Source organism: Cydia strobilella, chromosome 2 (genome assembly GCF_947568885.1).
Source record: "Cydia strobilella chromosome 2, ilCydStro3.1, whole genome shotgun sequence".
NCBI lineage: Eukaryota > Metazoa > Arthropoda > Insecta > Lepidoptera > Tortricidae > Cydia > Cydia strobilella.
This window is the reverse complement of record NC_086042.1, coordinates 25,004,423-25,026,633: the sequence shown is the minus strand read 5'-3', so window position 1 is coordinate 25,026,633 and position 22,211 is coordinate 25,004,423. Positions and strand designations below refer to the sequence as shown.

The 22,211-nt window shown below is 35.6% G+C and overlaps 1 protein-coding gene across 1 annotated transcript; it reads left to right on the top strand.

The window, feature by feature from the left end:
• Positions 1-1,071: 1,071 nt before the first annotated feature.
• On the top strand, positions 1,072-21,967 carry LOC134754094 (uncharacterized). Its single transcript, XM_063690172.1, has 5 exons — positions 1,072-1,091; positions 13,155-13,253; positions 14,834-14,905; positions 19,470-19,638; positions 19,950-21,967. Exons 2-5 carry the CDS (start codon positions 13,222-13,224, stop codon positions 20,985-20,987), a joined length of 1,311 nt encoding a protein of 436 aa, XP_063546242.1. The 5' UTR covers positions 1,072-1,091; positions 13,155-13,221; the 3' UTR covers positions 20,988-21,967.
• Positions 21,968-22,211: the final 244 nt, after the last annotated feature.

Below are 22,211 nucleotides of genomic sequence, written 5' to 3'. Positions count from 1 at the left end.
ACAGAATACCTATGGCCACCTTTAATTACATCTGGCTCGGCTATATTCGCAATGCTATTAGTCGATCACTAACAAAAAATAATTGTTACCTAATGAATCGTGAATTATCAAGAGGGAATTCCCAATAGGTATCTACACTCATTATTAGTTAGCATTAGCAAGCATTGGCGTAGTATCTTTATAATTATAAAGTTAGTAGTATAAGTTATAAGTTATGAGCGGACTGATAATTTGATTTTTTTGATAGGTCGTTTATCATTGTTGTTGACTATACTAATCTGACTATACTTGGAAAAATATTCTTTGGATAACCTCGTAAGGCCCAATGTGCATTACATTACAATGTACACTCTGTTTCAATCTAATTTGAACCTTACACCAACTGAATTAAGTAGCATTTCCTTTGTTTCAATGTTTTCTAAAACAAACGAAAGTCACCCTAATCTTCTATACAACAAGAGCCAAATTAAAAATAGGGAAACTTTGTATGGTGGGCCTTACGAGGTTAATACTGGCCAGTTAGACTTACGAAATATCACAAACTTACGGACATCAGGGACGATCCGGACGATTTTATGATGTACTCTTTTTTGGGTTCCGTACCCAAAGGGTAAAAACGGGACCCTATTACTAAGACTCCACTGTCCGTGTGTCCGTCTGTCTGTCACCAGGCTGTATCTCATGAACCGTGATAGCTAGACAGTTGAAATTTTCAGATGGTTGATTTCTGTTGCCGCTACAACAACAGATACTAAAAAATACTATAAAATAGATCCCGGATCTCGGTTGAGATGAGATAGTGTTTTACATGGTAGGGATAGCCCGCTTCCGCCCTTCACCTGCACCAATCTCATCAAATGCTCAATGAGTCACAACACTTAGCAGTCGGATCCCAAACTTCGGACAGGCCGCACTTACTAAGTAACAAGTGATTAGTACTTAAAATTAAACAAACATTCTAGTTGAGTGAAAAATAATGTGAGTGGTTCTGTACACGAAAAGTGTCAGTGTTTTTTTTTTCTAATTGTGAATTGTTTGTAATACGAGTAAATATAAAATCAAAGGTGTGTCTATTTGTTATGGGATGAGAGGTAGGTAATAATTTATTTTACACAGAAATTTAGTTATGTTGATAACGATCGATACGCAGAAAAATCATCATGTTTTTATAAAGCTGAATGTCTGTTCTCTGTTACAACGGGCTTTTTTGTTAAGCCAAATTCGTGATACGATTACAATTACGTCGGCTAAAGTCGCAAATGTCGTAACTCCATTTCAAGGAAATCAGTAATTGCTAACTTAGCCAACAATAACTAAAGGCGCCAAACAAAACTCGTAACTCCTCCGGAGGAGTTACGAGTTTGCGACTAGCCGACATACCTAGTCATCCCGTGTTTGTTTACATTTGATTTTAAATCTATCTAGAATGAGTTACTAAACGTTCATACCCTCTCTTTGGTTGTAAATACACGACGTTTCCAAAATACCTACCGATTACCTTAATAAATGTAAAGTGTGTGTATAGGTAAATCTTAGGGTTGCCATGAATGCCATAAGGAAAAGGTTTAACGTACTTTTTTCGTTTTAATTGTGCTATAATATATTAAGAAAAATGGACCAATTCCGAAGACCGATAATGTCCTTAAATTATAAAACTTTATTTTAAATTAAACTTTAAACTAAACTTGCGCACGACAACTATAATCAAACTTATATTGCTTACCTGTGTTTATTACACTATCAATATTTGAGAATCTTAAGATATACACAGATTAAGCAGAGTCCTCATTATAAAACGTTAAAAAGAAGAAATGCGGTCACCATCATGTACTCATAGGTGCAACCGAGTGAAACACAAAATGTCTCACCACACCAACACAAGGAAAATACTAACTGTAAAATATCAAACAAAATCAAAGCAAATCGATTCAGAATTAATGTTATTAAATATTTATCATTCAAAATCATCATTTAAAAGTCAATTCTACCAGCAAACATAAGAAAACAAATTAAGATTTGCATTTGATTACTTTGCCTCACATGTGAATAAAATGCAACTTTCTTATCAGTTTTTGAAGTTTTTGAACAATCAAGAGAGCGTTTAGCTGGTGTGATGAGAAGTCATTTCACGATCTATTCTGTGGTTTACGTGACGAACCACACGTATTGCCTATGGTCATAGACACTTTCTTTCACTGTGAAAAAAAAAACAACTTGTAAAATGCTACGATTCGAGCAGCACAACTAAGTTGTATTCAACACAATTTTATACTATACTACACATACCTATAAGTACACTCCTATTTGTGAACCTTTTTTAATTTACATGAGTACCTACTACTTATTTGTCGTAATTGTAGGCGCAACTGAAATAATATTTAAATGTGTGGTGACATCGATTGTCCTATGTTCTCGGTCTAATAGTTGAGGTGATCTGTGGTTTATAAGTATACTTATCTTTGTTTGTATCATTAATTAGAGCAGGTAGGTACCTATTCTAATTTTAAGTAGCGCTAGCGTACGTCCAATACATGGGTTCCTACGCTCAAAGACATAACTAACTCCGTATAAAATAAATAAAGTCTAAGGAAAAAACGTGGCACGGAAATCAAGAAAAAGTAATTCTCGAATAGATGGCGCCACACCTTTGGCCTATACTCGGCTAGATGGCGTACATATCTGTAAAAGAACATGGGACAAAGTCATATGGCGTTCTAAAAAATACATTTTTCCATTTATATATACATATATACTTTTATTTTTATACATTTTCAGTTATAGTTTTAATAGTGTGTCGATAGATGGCAGTAAATTAGCTGTGACTACAAAATTTACTATGACGTAACCTTCTATACTATCTATTCTCTTTGGGTACTCTAAAACGATTTCTAAGAATAATACATACATATTGCATAACTATAATTCGAGTGTAATCTCCTTATGCCTAGCTGTTTTATTAAATTATTACGTAGAATCCTATATAATTTGCACATTTATATGTGTAAGTACAACAAATAAATATAAAATACAGTGTATCTCAGAACTATCGTTTAAAAATGACGAAATTTGTAACTATTAGTATGAGTAATGTCTTTTTGTTTCAATTGCTTCACAAGTTCTAAACGTTTTATGAATATAAAAATTTGAATGACCATTACAAATCTCTGACAGGTCTATGAATAAATATTTCCACATAGAGATACTATTAGTAATTTTAGGTACCTATGCAAATATAGAGTAAGTCCCCGGCAAGCTCGGATCTCCATACAAACGTAGTTACGCTCTCATTTTAAAACGACTAGCTCGATGCTCTAAAACTTTGTACTTGCAATAGGATAAGGTATATATGTCTAGGCCTGTAATTATTTTTTGTAGCTTCAGATACAATAGGTAGTAAAATATATATAGCGAATTTAAGTTTTTCATACAAAACTTGTTTTTGCTCTACTTCGTTTGTTTTATAAACTACAGCTATATAAACTAATTACAGACTTAAATACCTTATGTCATTGTATGTGCAAAGTTTTATTACAATCCAACACGTAATTTTAAAATGAGAACGAAACTCCGTTAGGAAGGTAAAATTCGGCCGAGCTTGCCGGGGACTTAATTATCCTGATTACGAACTTAAATGAGATTGAAGAGTTAAGTCATAGATAAAACTTATGTATTATCTCGCGACTTTATCCGTGTATAAATTACTCCACGGACGATATCGGCCTGTCAGTTGTTCGGAACTGTAATTTTTTTGTTCTAACTGACAGGCCGATATCGTCTGGCGGACTGATAGTCAGTGGGCCCCTTTAATGCCGATACGAACTTACAAGTTTATGCCAATTTGATCTACATAATTCGCCATTTCATCAATATAGACATATTGGTGTGATACAAAGCTGCGAGTCATAAGTGTCATAACATATCAACATACATATATATAAATCAATAACAGTAAACTAAAATGTTTAAATTTAGAATACCAGTCTTGTTTTAGGCAACACCCAATATGAGTTTACGCATAGTCGTGACGCGATGACGTACATAGCTAAATATTGTGTTAGGTAAGTACGTAAATAATTGGCGGCTCAATAAAAACCCGTGACTGATTCAAAACGAGTTCTTGAGGCCGTATTCTGATTGTAATAACAGGTTAGGAATTTGATCTGGATTTTTTCAACCAGAAACGTCACCTACACTTACAGATCAAATCCATAACAAAATCCAGATCAAAACCATAACCTGTTATTACAATCAGAATACGCCTCCTTGTTTCTCATGACATCAATGGTATGGTGGTGGTATTAATGGTATAAACCCTTAACTAGGTCGAAAAACTAAACTGTAAACTAGGTGTCAGTTGCTGGAGTGAGGCAGTCAAATATTGGGAGATTGGAACTTAACTTTTTAGGCTTAGAACGCACTGCGATTAATTTCTTGCGGTTTCAGTCTAATTTCTTGCGGTTTCAGTCTAATTTCTTGCGGTTTCAGTCTTTTAAGTCCGTGCGCTTATAAAGAATGCCGTACATTACATTTCTTGCGGTTGCGGAACCGCTTTTGAAAATTCTTAGATAGTAAACAGAGTGTCGGGAACAAAATTATGGAATCGAAATTACTGTACAGTCAACATCAAATAGATTGTGACCGCCAAATTGGCCAAATATTATCAGTACTTACATATCCTTCATTTCATCATCAACTCAGACAGCCAAGCTGCTCTGCTGGCACTAGATTCCCTCGAGTCAAACTCAAAACTAGTCCAGAACTGTAAAACAAACCTAAATGCACTGGCTGACTCCAACAAAGTCATACTTAGATGGGTACCAGGGCACTCCGACATTAACGGAAACGAAGAAGCGGACGAACTTGCTAGAAAGGGCGCAGACACACCCCTGGTCGGCCCAGAACCGTTCTGTGGAATCACAAAACGGGATGCATACTCTCTGCTCAGCAACATAGAAAAAACGAGAGCAATCGATCGGTGGAAGTTCGTCAAAGGACAAGAACACTCGAAAGCTCTAATCAAAGGGTTCAACGGCAAAACTGCTAAGGAGCTTCTAAGGCTCAAAAGATATAAAACCTGCGCAGTGACTAGAATATTGACTGGACACTGTAAGTTGAACAAACACATGTTCCGAATTGGGAAGAAACAGGATGCGACATGCAGGTTCTGCCAGGAATCAGAGGAGACTGCAATGCACATTCTCTGTTCCTGTGGACCACTAATGTCAAAAAGAAGTATCCACTTAGGGCGGCACATACTGCAACCCTATGAGGTACAGAACATTACGGCCCAAAGAATCTGGAATTTTCTGGACTCAACGGGCATTAGTAACGAACTTTAAAGGGCCGTCACAATAGATCACTGCTTGGTCGACGTGACACTCACAGGCCCACAAAACCCCAACAATAATAATAATAATAATATCCTTCATTTGTGACGTTTTCAACCAAAAGGTACCACATTGTCGCTTGTCGATAAGGTTGATTTCAAATTGAAGCTATATGGAAATAGCGCCTTATTGACAACCGACAATAAGTACCCTTTTGGATAAAAATGACACATTTTATGGTAACAAAGGCGTGTTACGATATTTGGCACTGTGGCCGTTATTATTTATTTATTTAACCATTATTGCACAAAAGAAAATACAATCGCACATAAGGCGGACTTAATGCTATAAGGCATTCTCTACCAGTCAACCTTACCGATTTCATGCTGACTATACTTACAGACCATGAGGTCAAACATGTATTCTCCTCATTAAAGTAAATTAAGGTAAGCTGAGTTACAGAATAATTACCTAATTACCTCTATTGCTATTGCACAAAAGAAAATACAATCGTACAAAAGGCGGACTTAATGCTATAAGGAATTCTCTACCAGTCAACCTTACAGATTTCATGCTGACTATACTTACAGACCATGAGGTCAAACATGTTTTCCCCTCATTAAAGTAAATTAAGGTAAGCTGAGTTACAGAATAATTACCTATATCTAATTAATGACCCAGCTTACGGTCAGCGCTGTTAACCCCACTATGGGTATTTCCTGCTGATGTTATTTCCTTAAAGAAAGTTAATCCCGATTAGTCTCGTGGACACAGTACCTATAAATTAATGTACTTGCAAAACTTTGTTTGATTTTAAACGAGGTTAACCTTGTATGGCCTTCTTAACTTTCTCATAACACCATATTCATGTTTTAAAACAATACGTTCTTTATTTCAGCAGTCGTGTAATTAGAAGTAAAGAAGGTGCTAATTTTTTTTCTATACCACGTCGGTGGCAATCAAGCATACGGGCCGCCTGATGGTAAGCAGTTACCGTAACCTGTGGACGCCTGCAACACCAGAGATATTACACGCGCGTTGCCGACCCTTTAAAAACCTGTACACTCCTTTTTTGAAGAACCCCATACTGTAGCCCCTCGGGAAAACCTTGGCAGGGAGCTCATTCCACAGCCGAAACGTCCGCGGGAGGAAAAAGGTTTAAATTTAAAGATCACCATCATCTTCCTCGCGTTGTCCCGGCATTTTGCCACGGTTCATGGGAGCCTGGGGTCCGCTTGGCGACTAATCCCAAGAATTTGCGTAGGTACTAGTTTTTACGAAAGCGACTGCCAGCTGACCTTCCAACCCAGAGAGTAAACTAGGCTTTATTGGGTAATCCGGTTTCCTCACGATGTTTTCCTTCACCGATCACCATATAAATATGAAATTATTTGTAAAATAGCATTTCAAACAACTGCGATGCGATTTATTTAAGACTAAATTGACGGTACCTAAAAGTTAGCTAAATTTAGTAGATAAAAAATCCAAAATAATTAGACCATAAACATAATATAGTTTGAAATAAAACTATGAAAACGGATTATATCGCGTATATTGAATTTATAATACATCCCGACGTTTCGAACTCTTTACAGCGTTCGTGGTCAACGGGTGAGTCAGACCGTTTTCATAGTTTTATTTCATGAGTAACTATCGCGGTAACCGAAGACAATATTATAATATAGTTTGTCAAAGTACTGTCTCATTTCAAACATAGACAGAGAGAATCATACTATCTTTCTTACTACTCTCTTTCATACTAGCACCCAAAAGAAAAGGATTAGTATAGTTTGTTTTGTTCTTATTTACTATACTCTCGTTTGCAATATTTAACTTACACCCCATGTTGCACAATGTACTATTGTTTTACAAGGGGGCAAAGTTGTTGTTTAACCTCTCGTGCTAATATTGATACCTTGGTTTACGTGACGAGCCACACGTATCTCCTATGTTCATAGACACTTTGTGAAAAAAACAATTTTTACCTTATACATACAAGAATAAGGCTTAATTTTAAATAATAAGTGATACGACATAAGACTTTGAAGATTTAGTTATGTTTTTCTGGCATATAAGTATAATTTACTTAAATTAATATTTAATCGTTTTCTGCGGAAAATTTTAAAAAAATATTCCTACATTAATATTTTGGTTCTAAGTATGCGTGTTATCTAAAGGGACCTTGTGTTGTGGATACTTAGACAACGATATATGTAATATATAAATATTTATCTGTTGTCCTCACACAAATAAATGCCCTTACCAGGATTTGAACCCGGGACCATCGGCTTCCCAGGCAGGGTCGCTACCCACTAGGCCAGAAACAGTAATTCAGAATAACTATAAGTACGTGAAATACTCCGTTCAAATTGCCTTATTTTAAGATACATGTATATTCACCGAAATCCATCCACTGAGATAATTTTGGTTGATTTCGTGATTACAATCCCTTACATTTTAAAAGCGATACGGTGCTTGGTCATTAACATGATTATCTCATTTAACCCCATAGGCCTTACACGAAGACCTTCAAGTCAAGTGCAGATATCCTACTGTAGTTACCTATCTGTTTAAGATATACTCGTAACATACTATCCATAGAAGATATATTATATGCCGTTCATCTAATCTCTAAGTTTAATGACGATGCGATTATCTTATCACCTTATCAGTCCTCATAATGCAGAATGTTCCATTTGCAATATTATCTAAGTACCATCTAACACTAATACAACAATGTCTCCGAGCCCTGATTTGTTTGCCTGGATATCTAGCACAATTGTTTCCAATTAGTACAATTACTTATACAAGACACGGAAAACTGTCGCATGAATAGCCCTTTGACAATAGATACTTTTTTCCTTGACTTATTCGAGATTGTTTTTGTGAAGATCGACATGTTTATATGGAATTAACTGCATCTAAGCTATATAAAAGTAAGATATAAGAAGTTTTATAAGAAGCAATATAGAAGTTTTGTAGTAATAGTAATTTATATGAGTTTAATATTGTCTTCGGTTACCGCGATAGTTACTCATGAAATAAAACTATGAAAACGGATTATATCGCGTATATTGAACTTATAATACATCCCGACGTTTCGAACTCTTTACAGCGTTCGTGGTCAACGGGTGACTGAGGAAAGATTACAAAGTGCAAAAATACCCACATACTAAAATAATGAACAATCATAGACTACAAACTTTAAGGCTGGTTGTACATGCAAAATCGGTTCATAAGGCTAGTTATACACTATAATTATTTTTCAAGTAAAGATATATATATATATACGCGATAAAAAAAAAATCGTCGCGATGTATTATAAATTCAATATACGCGATATAATCCGTTTTCATAGTTTTATTATATGAGTTTGTTTTTGGAATGATTTTTCTTATGATTAAGGATAATTATAGAATATGATATTGGTGCAGCATTGCACATCTTTACGTCTGTTTTCACATGTGTATTTATGTGTAAACAAAACCTTAAATAAACCTTTACACTAAGTGACAGCCACAACACGACCAATTTGTCAAAAGACTACTTAAACACAAACATATACCCTAACGTTTAGTCTCGTTCATAATCTTCAGCGAAAAACACGTCAGTAGGTATCCCCCAGGCCTGCGCCCTATCTCCACATAGATATATTTTCAATTTTCATCATCTCAATTGCTTATATTTTGCTTATATTATAATGTTACTTTTCACATGATTTTCGTCAACTCAGAAAACCCGGATAGCAGTACATTATATAATCTGTGGCAGTACTTAATTTGAAGGTTGAGATCTATTTTCTTGTCTTGTCATTTGATAATTAAGGTACAGCAAAAAAGGTACGTATTATGCACGTCTATTCAATTTTTTGCGCGCAGATTTGCTTGAAAAGATGTTTTGCTTGTTACCTTGGCCGGGAAATTAATTAATTTATAATAGTAAAGATAATGAACTCTTTAGAAACATTACAGAAGATGGAAAACAAATTGAGAAGGCATTTATTTTAGATGTAGAATTAAAGAGCACATGTACCTATAGGCTATAAAAATTATGTATACTACAGTATGATGTGAAGTGTTGTTACATTTGTCTCTGTTGACAGGTAGTTTTATTGACTTCTAACAAAAATAGATTTCACTTACAACTGTTATTTTTATCACGTTAAAGAACTATGAACACGTAACGTGTATCCCCTAGATATTGTGCAGTTTGAATTCCTCTCAGCGAGAAGCGGTATTATTTTTTATTATTTATCCCAATAGAAGTAATGTCGTCATGTTTCATATATAAACTTATCGCCACCCACATGCAGAAAAGTTCATACTGAAACGTATTGGAAGATTGGAACGGAAAAATTTGGACAATTTCTTTCTTGCGTTAAGATGATGATGAAATTTGTAATTTTCACACATCGGATTTTTGGGAGAAAATTTAATGACAGTTACAGGAACGAATACAGTAGGAATAGTACGATATCGGAACATCCTAACAGTCATTTTGCTGATATCAGTCTGGTAATGTTACATTTACCCATGCGTGTACCTAGGTGTATTGTGTAAAAACAACAGCCCCAACACGTATAGCCATAAACACCATTGGAAAACCAGTTGGAATTTGGAACATAATGCGCAGGGATATGATAAACAATTGAATGCATGTTCCTATGGCTGTTACAACTATTAACGTGGTCAGAGAAAACAGTTGTTTTCATCACATACTTCGCCTATTACCGCCAAACATGGCACGCGACGACGACGCGACAAGCCAACAAGCTATTGTTGTGTTAAGGAAGCTGAATTACTTACTTATATGTATGTAGATGTGCGATGGTAATGTAAATAGACTGTCTACAGGGTACATATGACCTTGAGCTTTGAGCTGTTTAATTAAACCTTGCTTAGTTACAGACACCTAACCGGTGTATAGAAATCACAAGGGGTCCCAAAAATACGTTGAAAAAAAAAAACCTGCGGCATATTGTTGATAATTTTAATAACGTTTGCGTTTTTGTATCATAGCGTAGAATAAATATTTTAAAGAGAATATATTTTGTTTTAGTTAAATGTTTGTAATTTCAATTTTTAATGACATTTTGTAAAAGACTTGTAGGTACTTAACTAAGAAAAATAGTCGTTTTTTTTTAATGAACGTACCTATTTTTAAACAAACCAGTATGTGACTTTAAAGCAGGGATCTCTAAATTAAGGCACGCGGTCCCGAATCCACTGTTGCTTGAAAATCCTCATTCATTTATATTAAAAGATTTACCATATCATGCATGACCAGATTTGTTCGTGTCCACACATTGATCGCATGTGTAATATGAGCGATAGATTGATCGCCCACATTACGCAAACTGTCCTAATTAATGGTTATGAGTTCAACAACATAGCGACATATATTATTAGCACTCAATGGATCCCATTAATTTAACGAGCATGATGAGTGATGTGTCAGAAAGGTTGTTGACTAAAATGAAAAGATATAACATTGGTAGTTATTACCGACATCTTAGCAATTGCAGCCGGGATAGCACATGATTGGCGCGAGAGTATCTCCGGGATAGCACATGATTGGCGCGAGAGTATCTCCGGGATAACACATGATTGGCGCGAGAGTATCTCGCCGCGGCATAGACTACCCGTCCCCTTTTAACTCATACAGTTAGTAAAAGACGGGTAGTCTATCTCGCGGCGAGATACTGTCGCGTCAATCATGTGCTCGGCCTACAGGGAAGAATTGGGAAAATAGGTACCTACTACTGCAGAAAAAAGGGAAGAATTGAGAAAATACTGCTACAGATAAACAGAAATCGAAAAGATAGAGAAGGCTATGAACATACGAGTATAACAAATAAAGAAACAATATTAAAACGGATGTGTGACAAAAGATGCAAAAGATTGTTATTATCCAACTAACTACCTAAATAATAATTTTCAATTATTCATGATTAAAGACAGACATTTATGTGTGTTTGTTTTTCTAATAGACATTCATAAATCAATCTCTACACACTTAAGTATACCATATTTCAAGCAATGCGCAATAGTAGGTATTGTTTTTCAAGTAGAAAGTATAAAATATATGTATGTAACTTTAATGAATGTGTAGATACTATACATAACAAATAGGTACGAATAACGACAAGATAATTTATAGACACTTACGTTGAGTTATAAATTTTAATTTTTCTTGACTTTAAGTATGCCTACGTCTTATTATGAAGTATTACTTATGTTACAGTTTAATGCCAATTTGCTGTAATGTCGCACATATATTATATCATTTTATACTAAAATTATACTGCCACGGTATGCAGGGTAACGATAAACTGAAAATAAATGAAAATTAGACATGTTTTCGTGTTTTACTTCTATCGACCCAACTTTATCTTTTAAATATTTTGGTCCGTGTCAATTTTACATGAAATTTGCCCTTGATTAAAACGTATAAAAATTTAACATAAAAACTAAAATTTTCCGGTAACCCCTTTACACGATACGTCATTTAAACTTCCTATAAAGAGGCCCACTGACTAAGGTAACCTTTTGACCGGCTATCAGTGACATATGACTAATGGGGCCCACTGATTATCAGTCCGCCGGACGATATCGGCCTGTCAGTTAGAACAAAATTTATACAGTTCCGAACAACTGACAGGCCGATGTCGTCCGGCGGACTGGTAATCAGTGGGCCCCATTAGTCATATATCACTGATAGCCGGTCAAAAGGTTTTCTTTATTTTAAATGTTACCTTACCAGCAATTAATACTGACAGCTATAAGTATTTAATGATCTTAATCGCCCTTTAATATCTTCGTTCCACAACGTCGTATCTTCTGTAGGATTTTTAGGAGTTACGACATTTTGATGTTGAGATGATAGCTCCTTGCCCTTTGCAAGTGGGTTAAGATAGTATTTACATACAATGGATGGCATATGGTTGTTAGATTCGTGTTTAGTACTGTTATAGGACAATTATAGCATAACCTAGTTAACTTGGTTGCAGTACGGTGCTCGAAAGAATATGAGGCATTGATAATATGTTATTCATAATAGAGCCGATTTTACAAGCTTTTATTGAACTTGCCATGTTAGTTAGTTAGTGTGAGTCAAATCTTGGAAGGTAAATTTGACCCTTTCCCGATTTCCGATGAGCTGAAATTTTACATAGGTACATGTATCAAAGATATATGTAACTCCGTACAAGATAAATTAAGTCAGGAAAAAACGTGCCTTGGAAATCAAGAAAAAGTCATTCTCGAATAGATGACGCCACACCTTCGGCCTATATACCAATATCTTATTCTGTGCCTACTGTGTAAATCGGATGACAATCCAATATTATGATGACATGGAGCTGTTTGACACGCAAATTAATTGTGTTTGGGGTTGTAAGAAGTGTCTTGATGAAGTGTGTTGCTTGTGGAAAGAAAAGTATAGTCAGCGATAAAAACTTGTACCAAAAATGTATTTTAGCCAAAAACTTATTTTTATTTTGTAGTCGTTTTTCTTCGTAAATCAAAAGCCAATTTTAGTATTTGGGATATAAATAAATCTTAATTAATATTCCTAGACGAGTAAAACAGAGGTAGATTAAAACAAAATCAATTTTGAGATATCGTTATCGAGCTGGAAAAAACTATGTTTAGTCGAGTCTCACCGTCCGCTGGTCCCTCAATATACATCCTTGGCTCAACACGATTGATTATGAATACCGAAAAGTTGACGTTATGTCAACTTACAGTTTTAACTCACTTCGGTCTCTACCAGGAAGTAAGTATTTCGTGTAAATATCTTTTCTAATTCAATTTTCTATTGTTACAGTCATGGCGTCCTGACGCTGCGAGTGATACAGCAAACATACATACACGACATGTAAACAAGCGTCACAATGCTCCTAACCATCTGTAAATCATGCCAGTAGTAAGCATTTATATTAAAAATAAATTGTAGACAACTATATAGTTTAGAGACCTTATATTGGACCTATATTATTTTTATTGGATTATATTGGATCATAAAATACCACTCCATATAAAATAAGCTGTCATAGGGCGAGAGGTATAAAAACTAAAAATGTGTAAAATAATTAAGTAGGTATAGCAAATTGTACACTATTCACAGCCAAGACACTAACCGTGAATAATCTTCACAATTTCCCAGTCCAGTCACGCCATGATAAACCTGTAACTGTCACCTGTCAAGATAAGTCACGGTTTCATGACTTAACTCGAAACGTACTATGAATGTATGGCACATAAACGCACTTAGTGCATTTTTCTTCTGAGTTATCGTACAAGTACAAGTTTATATAAGTTCATACAGTCGCTAACTACGCAAGGTAGAAGTAGTTGCAAACTTTTGTGTCCTGCATGCAAGAATGATCCTACTCGATTATCAACTCTTTGCAGAGAGCATTAAGTCGGTTTTAATTTGTGGATCTTTGATGAAATTGGACCTTAATGTTTAGCGACTTATGGTTAGACGTTTTTCACATATATTTGTAAGAGGAACAAACGTTCGCCTTGCAAAGTTATACTTGCAGCTGAAAGGGGCGCTACTGTCATACAATTTCAACGAATATAGTATGTGGTAGGGTTTGGTTCTGAGTTATCTGCCGGCAAACATAACTTTGTAGTGCTAGAGTTTGAAAAACAGTCTTGATCTTGCTTCTCTCGGATGTAGGTAGACGCAAACAGTATATCTCTATATTTTAAATTGTTTAGTAAAGTTTAATAATAAGTTAAAATCAAAGTATTTTTATTCATTAAAAGTGCACATGAGAAATCAGTGTTCTAACTTATTAAGTTAGTTAAGTGATGCCATTATGCTTACTACAATTTTATTTGATGAACTAATACAAAATCATTCTGTGACTTCATAATTAAAATTGTTAACGTTTTAATCAGACAATATAAAACCACATCAAACTGAAGTTTTCTAAGACATAAAAGTAATCGTGTGTAAAATAATGTGGTTCCTGGTTATTATACTGGCTGTAATTCTTGGTATCCTGTGAGTTCCAACTTTAATTTACCTAATCTCAGAAACTACATTAGTATGTTCATTAGTCGATTCTCAAGTTTGGAGTTGGGAATATGTCTGTCTGCAAAGTCCCAAACTAGGAATTCATCAACTTAATGCTCGTCAATCTAGTTTGTAGCATATATCAAACTTTATTCGGAGATGGATTAGACCTTATATAATTATGTATTTTGATTTTGCTTTTCGAAATTTATCAATAAACACTATACAGATAAACACTATACTTAACCCTTTACCGCATACGCAGCCATATATGACAGTTATAATATTCGACTATTGATAGCTATTAAAGTTCAAATTTAAACAATTTTTTTATGACATGATGGGAGTTAACAAGTCTGCACCAATTCTTAAGATTGGCGAGTTTCCTTAGTGAGCCGTAACAATGGTAGGAAAATTACAAAATTAAATCCGAAAAAGAAATAGTTAATGGAAGTAACATTATCATATTTTTGCAGCTGCCTGGAGACGATGTACTGGAAATGCTGCGAGGAAAAGTTCTGCTTTGACAAGAAAATCGCCGCTTACAAGTAAGTTATTCAATTGTTTGGGCCTCCAATCAACTCGTTTTTCCAACGTTCTAAATTATATATTTTTTCACCGCTGATCCGCTCTTAAGCACAGCCTCGTGTTTTGGGATATAGATTTTTTTACTAGTTTCCAGTATTTCATTATAATTGTTGCATTTTTTTGAGACTACGAGGAATAATACCTATGCAAAGTAACATCTAATTTCAGGCTCTTAAACTACACCTGATAGAAAGGTATTTTCACAGCTCCTTCATATAAATATTGTAAAGCGTTCTATTTGTTCCGTTATATATTTTGATGATTTCGCGCGTGTGTTCAAATTGGAAAGGTGGTTTAAGTAATCAGTCGCCTTAAGAAAATACATGGATTATTTAGATTATACTAAATTAGTAGGTACAGGTAACATGATAAATGTCGCAACAAATTCGCACTGACTTTCTGTTAATATCTGTTATGAATAATCAATGCACATGATTACTTGATTACAGTACAGACATTACATTTAATAATAATATACACGGTGCCCATGAGGAAAGGGAAAAAATTGAACCACGCATTCTTGGGGTCATAAGGAGTAATGAATGTTATATGGATGTTTTGCAAAAACAAAGCCGAATCCAGCAAACATTATATGACATTTTTAACTTTAAATATAGTCAGAAATACGCTGTTTAAATTTTTCCCTTTCCTCATGGGCACCGTGTATATAACCTATGTAGAATGTGTATAATAACTACGATTCAGAAATATTGTCGTACTATTAGCACCAGGTACGCTAATTGTACGATAGTTGTAATTACTATTAGATATATAGGTAGTCGTTATAACATCCATTAACAATCATTAGTGTAACCGGACAGATCAAGTCATTAGATATTTAGTTAATAGTTATTTAATAGATAAAACGTCACGATCACTCGTCGAATCCGACTCGGTTGGGCAGCTTTCGGGAAGCTCCACATTATCTTTTCGTCCAAATTGCCGCAGTGTCTTAAGTCAAAAGTCTTTGACCAGTGTGTGTTGCCAGTGATGACATACGGATCTGAGACGTGGGCGCTAACGATGGGCCTCATAAGAAGGTCACGCAAAGGGCAATGGAGAAAGCTATGCTCGGGGTTTCTCTGCGTGATAGAATCAGAAAAGATGATATCCGCAGTAGAACTAGGGTCACCGACATATCTCGCAGAATTGCAAACCTTAAGTGGCAGTGGGCGGGGCACATTGCTCGCAGAACTGATGGCCGGTGGAGCCGGAAGGTTCTGGAGTAGCGTCCGCGTACCGGAAGACGAACTGTCGGTAGGCCTCCAACGAGGTGGAGCGACGACCTGGTGAAGGTCGCGGGAATTCGGTGGATGCGAGCGGCACAGGATCGGTCGGAGTGGCGAGCCTTGGGGGAGGCCTATGTCCAGCAGTGGACGTCTATCGGCTGACATGATGATGATGATGATGATGATGATGATAAAACGTCTTCTCTAAACTATGTACTACTGCACAAAAAAAGAAATCTCATAAGAAACAAATCTCATGTGTTCTGAGGTAACAAACATAAGAAACATACAACCGAATTGAAAACTCCTTTTACAATTTTGATGTCGGTTAAAAAGATATATCTAAGCTTTTAAACTTTTGGCCCCAATTTTTTGGCATTATTCGTCTGTTACTGCCAATCATTGTGTAGACCTCACTAAACTTATAGAGATATTGATGAATTGCTAATATTATCAGTTTTCTACTTGTTGTTATGCATGGTGAGTGTAGACTTCGAAATAACATTTGATATTTGATTTGATAGGTACTTATCAGAAAATCAATTAAATTCCCCGTAGACAGCCCGTCCTATTGCCATGGGAAGCTCAATACGACGGCTCACCTCTAAATTATGTTGCAGCGAGTTTCGTACCCGACTCACGGACAAGTTTAAACCCAAACAGCTTGGTTTCGGTGTCAGAGGCGGGTGCGAAGCCGCTGCACACGCCACACGTAAAACTTGACACTAGAAATGGTTTTAACTCTATTGACCGAAATACACTCAAACTAAAAACGAAATTCCAGAGATCTTTGATTACCTAACACAATGCTGGGACACTATCTAAATTAATGTTTGTCGAAAAAGCGCTTGTCACTTCAAGCGTTGGATGCCAGCAGGGAGATCCCTTAGGGTCCGTTTTGGTTAGCCGGGCTAATTTTTCTTTATTTTCAACTGAATGAATTTCAGCATACAGCGTATCGTGTTCGCTGACACGACACTCGCTCCAGTGTGACATTGCTGCCGTCGAATTTTGACCATAAAAGCTAACTTATCTATACGTGTAAGTCTCATATACACAGCTGTTATCTAAAATAATAATAAAAACTTCTTAACCTATATATAACAGTACGAAAACAATAATTTACATCTTAACTATGTAATTCGTACCACCGTGCTGCGAAAAAACGCTTTGGCGTAGCACCTAAATTATTGCTAAAATAGGATAGACGGGGTATGTTGGAGAGGGGGGGGGGGATATGTTCATAATCAGTACACTTAATTTAAGTATGGTTATGTCTCTAATTAATACAAAAAAAAAATTAATGGGCAATAACATCCTATAACCTAACTAAAACTCAAAGTGAACTTCACATGAGTAAAATATTTCGGTTAAAACAGCTTACCGGCGTAGCTGTTAATTTTTAACAATTTGAAATACTATTTATTTTATATTAATATGTTAAACATATCAAACATACCTTTGTCTTGAATATCCATTGCAGTTTTAGATGACAAAGATGCACTTGAACGAGAATAACACAAAAACAACGCTTGGAAAAAAAATTGCGTAAACAATTGATAAGGAGATTGCAGGTTATAGATAGTTGCACTTTGCAGGGTGATAACTGAATGACGATATTGACGATAATTAGTAGATTCATTCTATTTTTACCTGATTGCAGTTTAGACATAGTAAATACCTAAACGATTACTTTTTATGATAATAATAACATGTTATTTTTTATTTTTGACGTATGGCGTAAACCACAGTACGTCCCATGTCCAGCGCTCTGCCAGAAAGCCAGGTGCAGCGGCAGACGACGCCCAGACTGCCAAGTGCCTCAAATACGCATTTTTGAAAAATAATTGTAAATTTGCGGAACTAGCAGCGGTTGAAACTCAAACCCAACCCAAACCCAAACCCAACCCAAAGGCCTTGGTCGTCAAGACACCAAAACCCTAATAAAGGATATTTCCCGAAAACTTGTTGGGGTGTCTGGCGACCTATGGGCAGGGTAATATTTTGCCCAAAGGCTTAGCTTAACCATACAGCGGGGAAATGCGGCCAGTGTCCTATGTGAATATTGTAAATATAAAATATATTGTAATAAATTGCATAGATAAGTTAGACAATGTACCTAGTTACATTATTAAAATATCAGAATTAGTAGTACATAGTTTGCGAAGCTTTTTATTAAACGGAAATTTGAATATGTGTTCATCCTTATTTATTAGCCACCAACGCTTCACATAAAAGAAAACATACTTACCCCTATATTGGTGAGGTTGAGGACCAAATGTTCTACTTCGAGAGCCTTAACTTTCTTCCAGCCTGTGTTATCCTTATTACAGTTACCTATTACCTTATTAGAAATTCTAGTTCGTTGTTCCTTATTCACTGACACAATAGTTAAAGTTAAACACATAATAATGTTAATGTATTAAACAAATATAATACCGTTAATATTATTTATTTACACTATCACAACGCGACGTTCTACTATTACATATTTTAATTTTACAAATATTGTGATTTGCAAAAATAGCTGTGTTGAAGATTTTACAGAACTGACAGCGAATTTGCATAACTGAAAAATTGACGTATAACGTGTTTTTTTATTGGAGCGGGAGTTTCTTTGCTTTTCCGTCTCAGAGGTTAAATATAGATCCTTTTATTTCTAAGATCCAGTAATTAGAATAACAGTATTTAATTATTATTTTACGGGTACACTTAAGTAAAGCTCGCCATAGATGGACCGCTTGAAGCAATCGGACAGCTACAAGCGGTCCGTCTCTGGTGAGCCTAAATAAAATTTTGAAATCTTTTTGAAAGAAAGTGTTCCAACAAATAATAGATCTGATTCAAAATTCTTTGACCGCTTTTTTTGTTTTTGTCTTCGACTAACTCGTCGGCGAATAGTGATCTAGAAGCATTGCAAATTGGCATCATTTTGCTTTACTAACTACTATACTTTTTAATCGGAAGCGTTGCGACTTTCGATCCGGAGGTCGCGGGTTCAAATCCTGACTCGTACAAATGAATTTTAACTTATGTAGGTACAGAATATCGTTTGATATTCACCACTAGTGCCACTAGCTATTCCGTGAAGGAAAACAACGTGGGGAAATCTGCGCACATCTGCAAAGACATTCACAGTTCACAGGTGTATGTGTAGTCCTCAACGCGCATTGGGCCAACGTCGGGACTATACCCCAAGCCTTCTCGCGCATGGAAGGAGGCATGTGCCCACCAGTAGGACATATATGCTGAATTATTATATTATTGTTTTTATATAGGTACTTTTTAATTTCAGACTAGAAAATGATCATCCAAATGGATACTCGAACGGCTACGCAAACATGGGCGTGAGCCTGGACAGTGTAGTCACAGAACAGCCCATAAACAACAACCACCTGCAACAGAGAGACATCATCGAACGGCAGCTCAACGAGCTGCCTATACATGCTGACAAACTGTATGAGGTAAGTGTGGCTTTCATTTGTGTTTATTGCGGTTTATAGGTACATTTGCCACAAAACGCACTACATTTGCTGCTTAGCAAATGTATGAACTCGTAGTGTTTATTGCGAGTTCATACATTTGAAGCTCCAATGTGAAGACCAGTGTTACGCCTTAATGTTCTATGGAAGCAAATATTTTGAACTTAACAGTCATTTGGTTTTTTTTGCCAACAGCAAACGAGATAAACTCTAGTTGAGATACAACCAATCTAACTGATTAAACCAACCCAAACAATAATAACAATTCTAATATTGTTCTTCACTCTTTTCAGGTATTCTCCAAATCCATGATATTTAGAGACGACCATGAATTAAAATCCAAAGGCAGCAACGACTCTCTCGACGAACTTGAAACTAAATCAGAACCAGACTACTTAGACAGACCAAATAGAACCAAAGTATATTTCGAAGACGAAGTGGATTCGCCGGTCACTGACTTTGAAATTATGTTCAAAGATGAACTTCTAGCAGGTCACGACATGTTCAAAATTGAGGAAGAAGAAGAAAGTGATAGTAAAGGCCAAGATATTGAAGAGGGCCTAGTTATGAACGTAGAAGTTAAGAAACAAAATGTAATAAAACCTACTACAGTGACAGTCAAAGATGAATCCAAGATAACAACTCAGAGTTCCATTTATAAGTACGATCCCGTGTCAGTTGTGGCTTTACCATCTTATCTTTCTTTACCAAGAGTTGAAAGCGTTAAGGGAATCCTAAGATTAAAAGGCGAAAGTATGCCTAGAAGTTACAGTGCCAGGGCTTTGGAAAGAGTAGACAGTGGCAGTAAATTAGCAAAACCAACTCTTAACAGAGTAGAGAGCTTGAAAAACATAGACCCTATGAAAATTAACAAAGTATTATTACGAGTGCCACACAGAAGTGCTTCTTTCTTAAATATACCAGAACATTTAATACCAGAAAAGCCTCCGTTGACGAAGAGTAAGTCTACAATAGGTGTGACGTCTTTAGAGCAAGAAGTTAAACTAGGAAGGTTGCCGGATACACCAATAATAAAGAGTAACAAGCTGCCGAGATTCTTCGCCGATAGTCCTTCACTCCCAGAATATAAGGGGGATACTAGCTTGCAAAGCATTAAACAGAAATCTGCACTGATGCTGCAAGAAGATTATAGTATGCCAAGGTACTATGGTGCTGCAACACCAATGGAAACAGTGCCAGTCCATGAAAGCAAGTCTATGCCTGATTTGAGGAACCCCACTTCGACTGGTAAAGTTAGCAAAAGGTTAGTGAAATTAAGGAGCAGGTTGAAGCCTCTAGTTATCAGAAAGAATTCGGATGAGAAGTTATAGACGTCATAAATAATTTAAGAAGCGCATCATACTTCGCTTTTTAATTTATTCTTGGAAGTTGATACTAAATTTGCAATGTTATGAATTGAATAACTATTGAAACGAACACATATTCTTTACTGTTGATATAGTTGATGTTCAATTAGGGGACCAGTCCGCCGGACTATATCGGCCTGTCAGTTGTTCGGAACTGTCAAATTTTTGTCCTAACTGACAGGCTGATATCGTCCGGCGGACTGATAATCAGTGGGCCCCTTTAGAAGAACAAAAATAAGGATCAATTTTATTAGTCTAGACAATAATATACTGTAACCGAATTGTGATGAATGAGAATGATTGTGATTTCTATAGTAGGATAGTATTAATTTAGTTTATGATGATTATTAGTTTATTTGGCACTGGTGGCCATTATCAATAATTTGTTCAATTTTGTTATTTCTTTATGTATTGAAAACACATTTTACAATTGTTTGCTAAACAAAATATGGAACTGTGTAAAATTTTAAATAGTACCTATCTATAGTTTCTATAACCCTTTTAAGATACCTCTATTTTGTAAGACGCGTCCAAAAACTAGAATTGTCACAAATAATTTTCATATTTTGTAGCAAAATATTGAAAAGAACGTTAGTATTATTAGGATTAGCTTGATCAGTATTTATTGCTCAAAACTCAAGTACCGTGATGAATGTAACTGAAATACTTAATTTGGTAATAACATCGAATAATTTTCTTATAGGTGCTCCATTTTATTGAAGTATGATTTATATACTTTAATACTTGGCGCCGAGATAATTCAAACAGCGTACCTATTAACTTATTTTATGAAATTAATAATTAAAATATCAAAACAATAAAAGAATTTTGCAGTTTTTTTTTAGTTATTACTTTTTTTTGAAGTCTTCTTAAATAAATAACTGTACGTAATGTTCATACTCCATAAAACTTAATCGACATTTTAATTTATAGTACAGTCGCCATCATATATATCGGAGCGGCCAAGGTGCTCACAAATATCTGAACACGCCTCTATTGTTAAGGAGTTTAGTGAGTGTTCATATATTTTTGAGCACCTCGGCCGCTCCGATATATCTGACGGCGACTGTACCTACCTACATTAGGACATTCGACAAGTAAGTACTCGTAAATGTTATTTTTCTAGTCATTTCATCACTTAGCTAAAATTATCATAATATAGACATATGTTCTAAGTAGATTAATAAG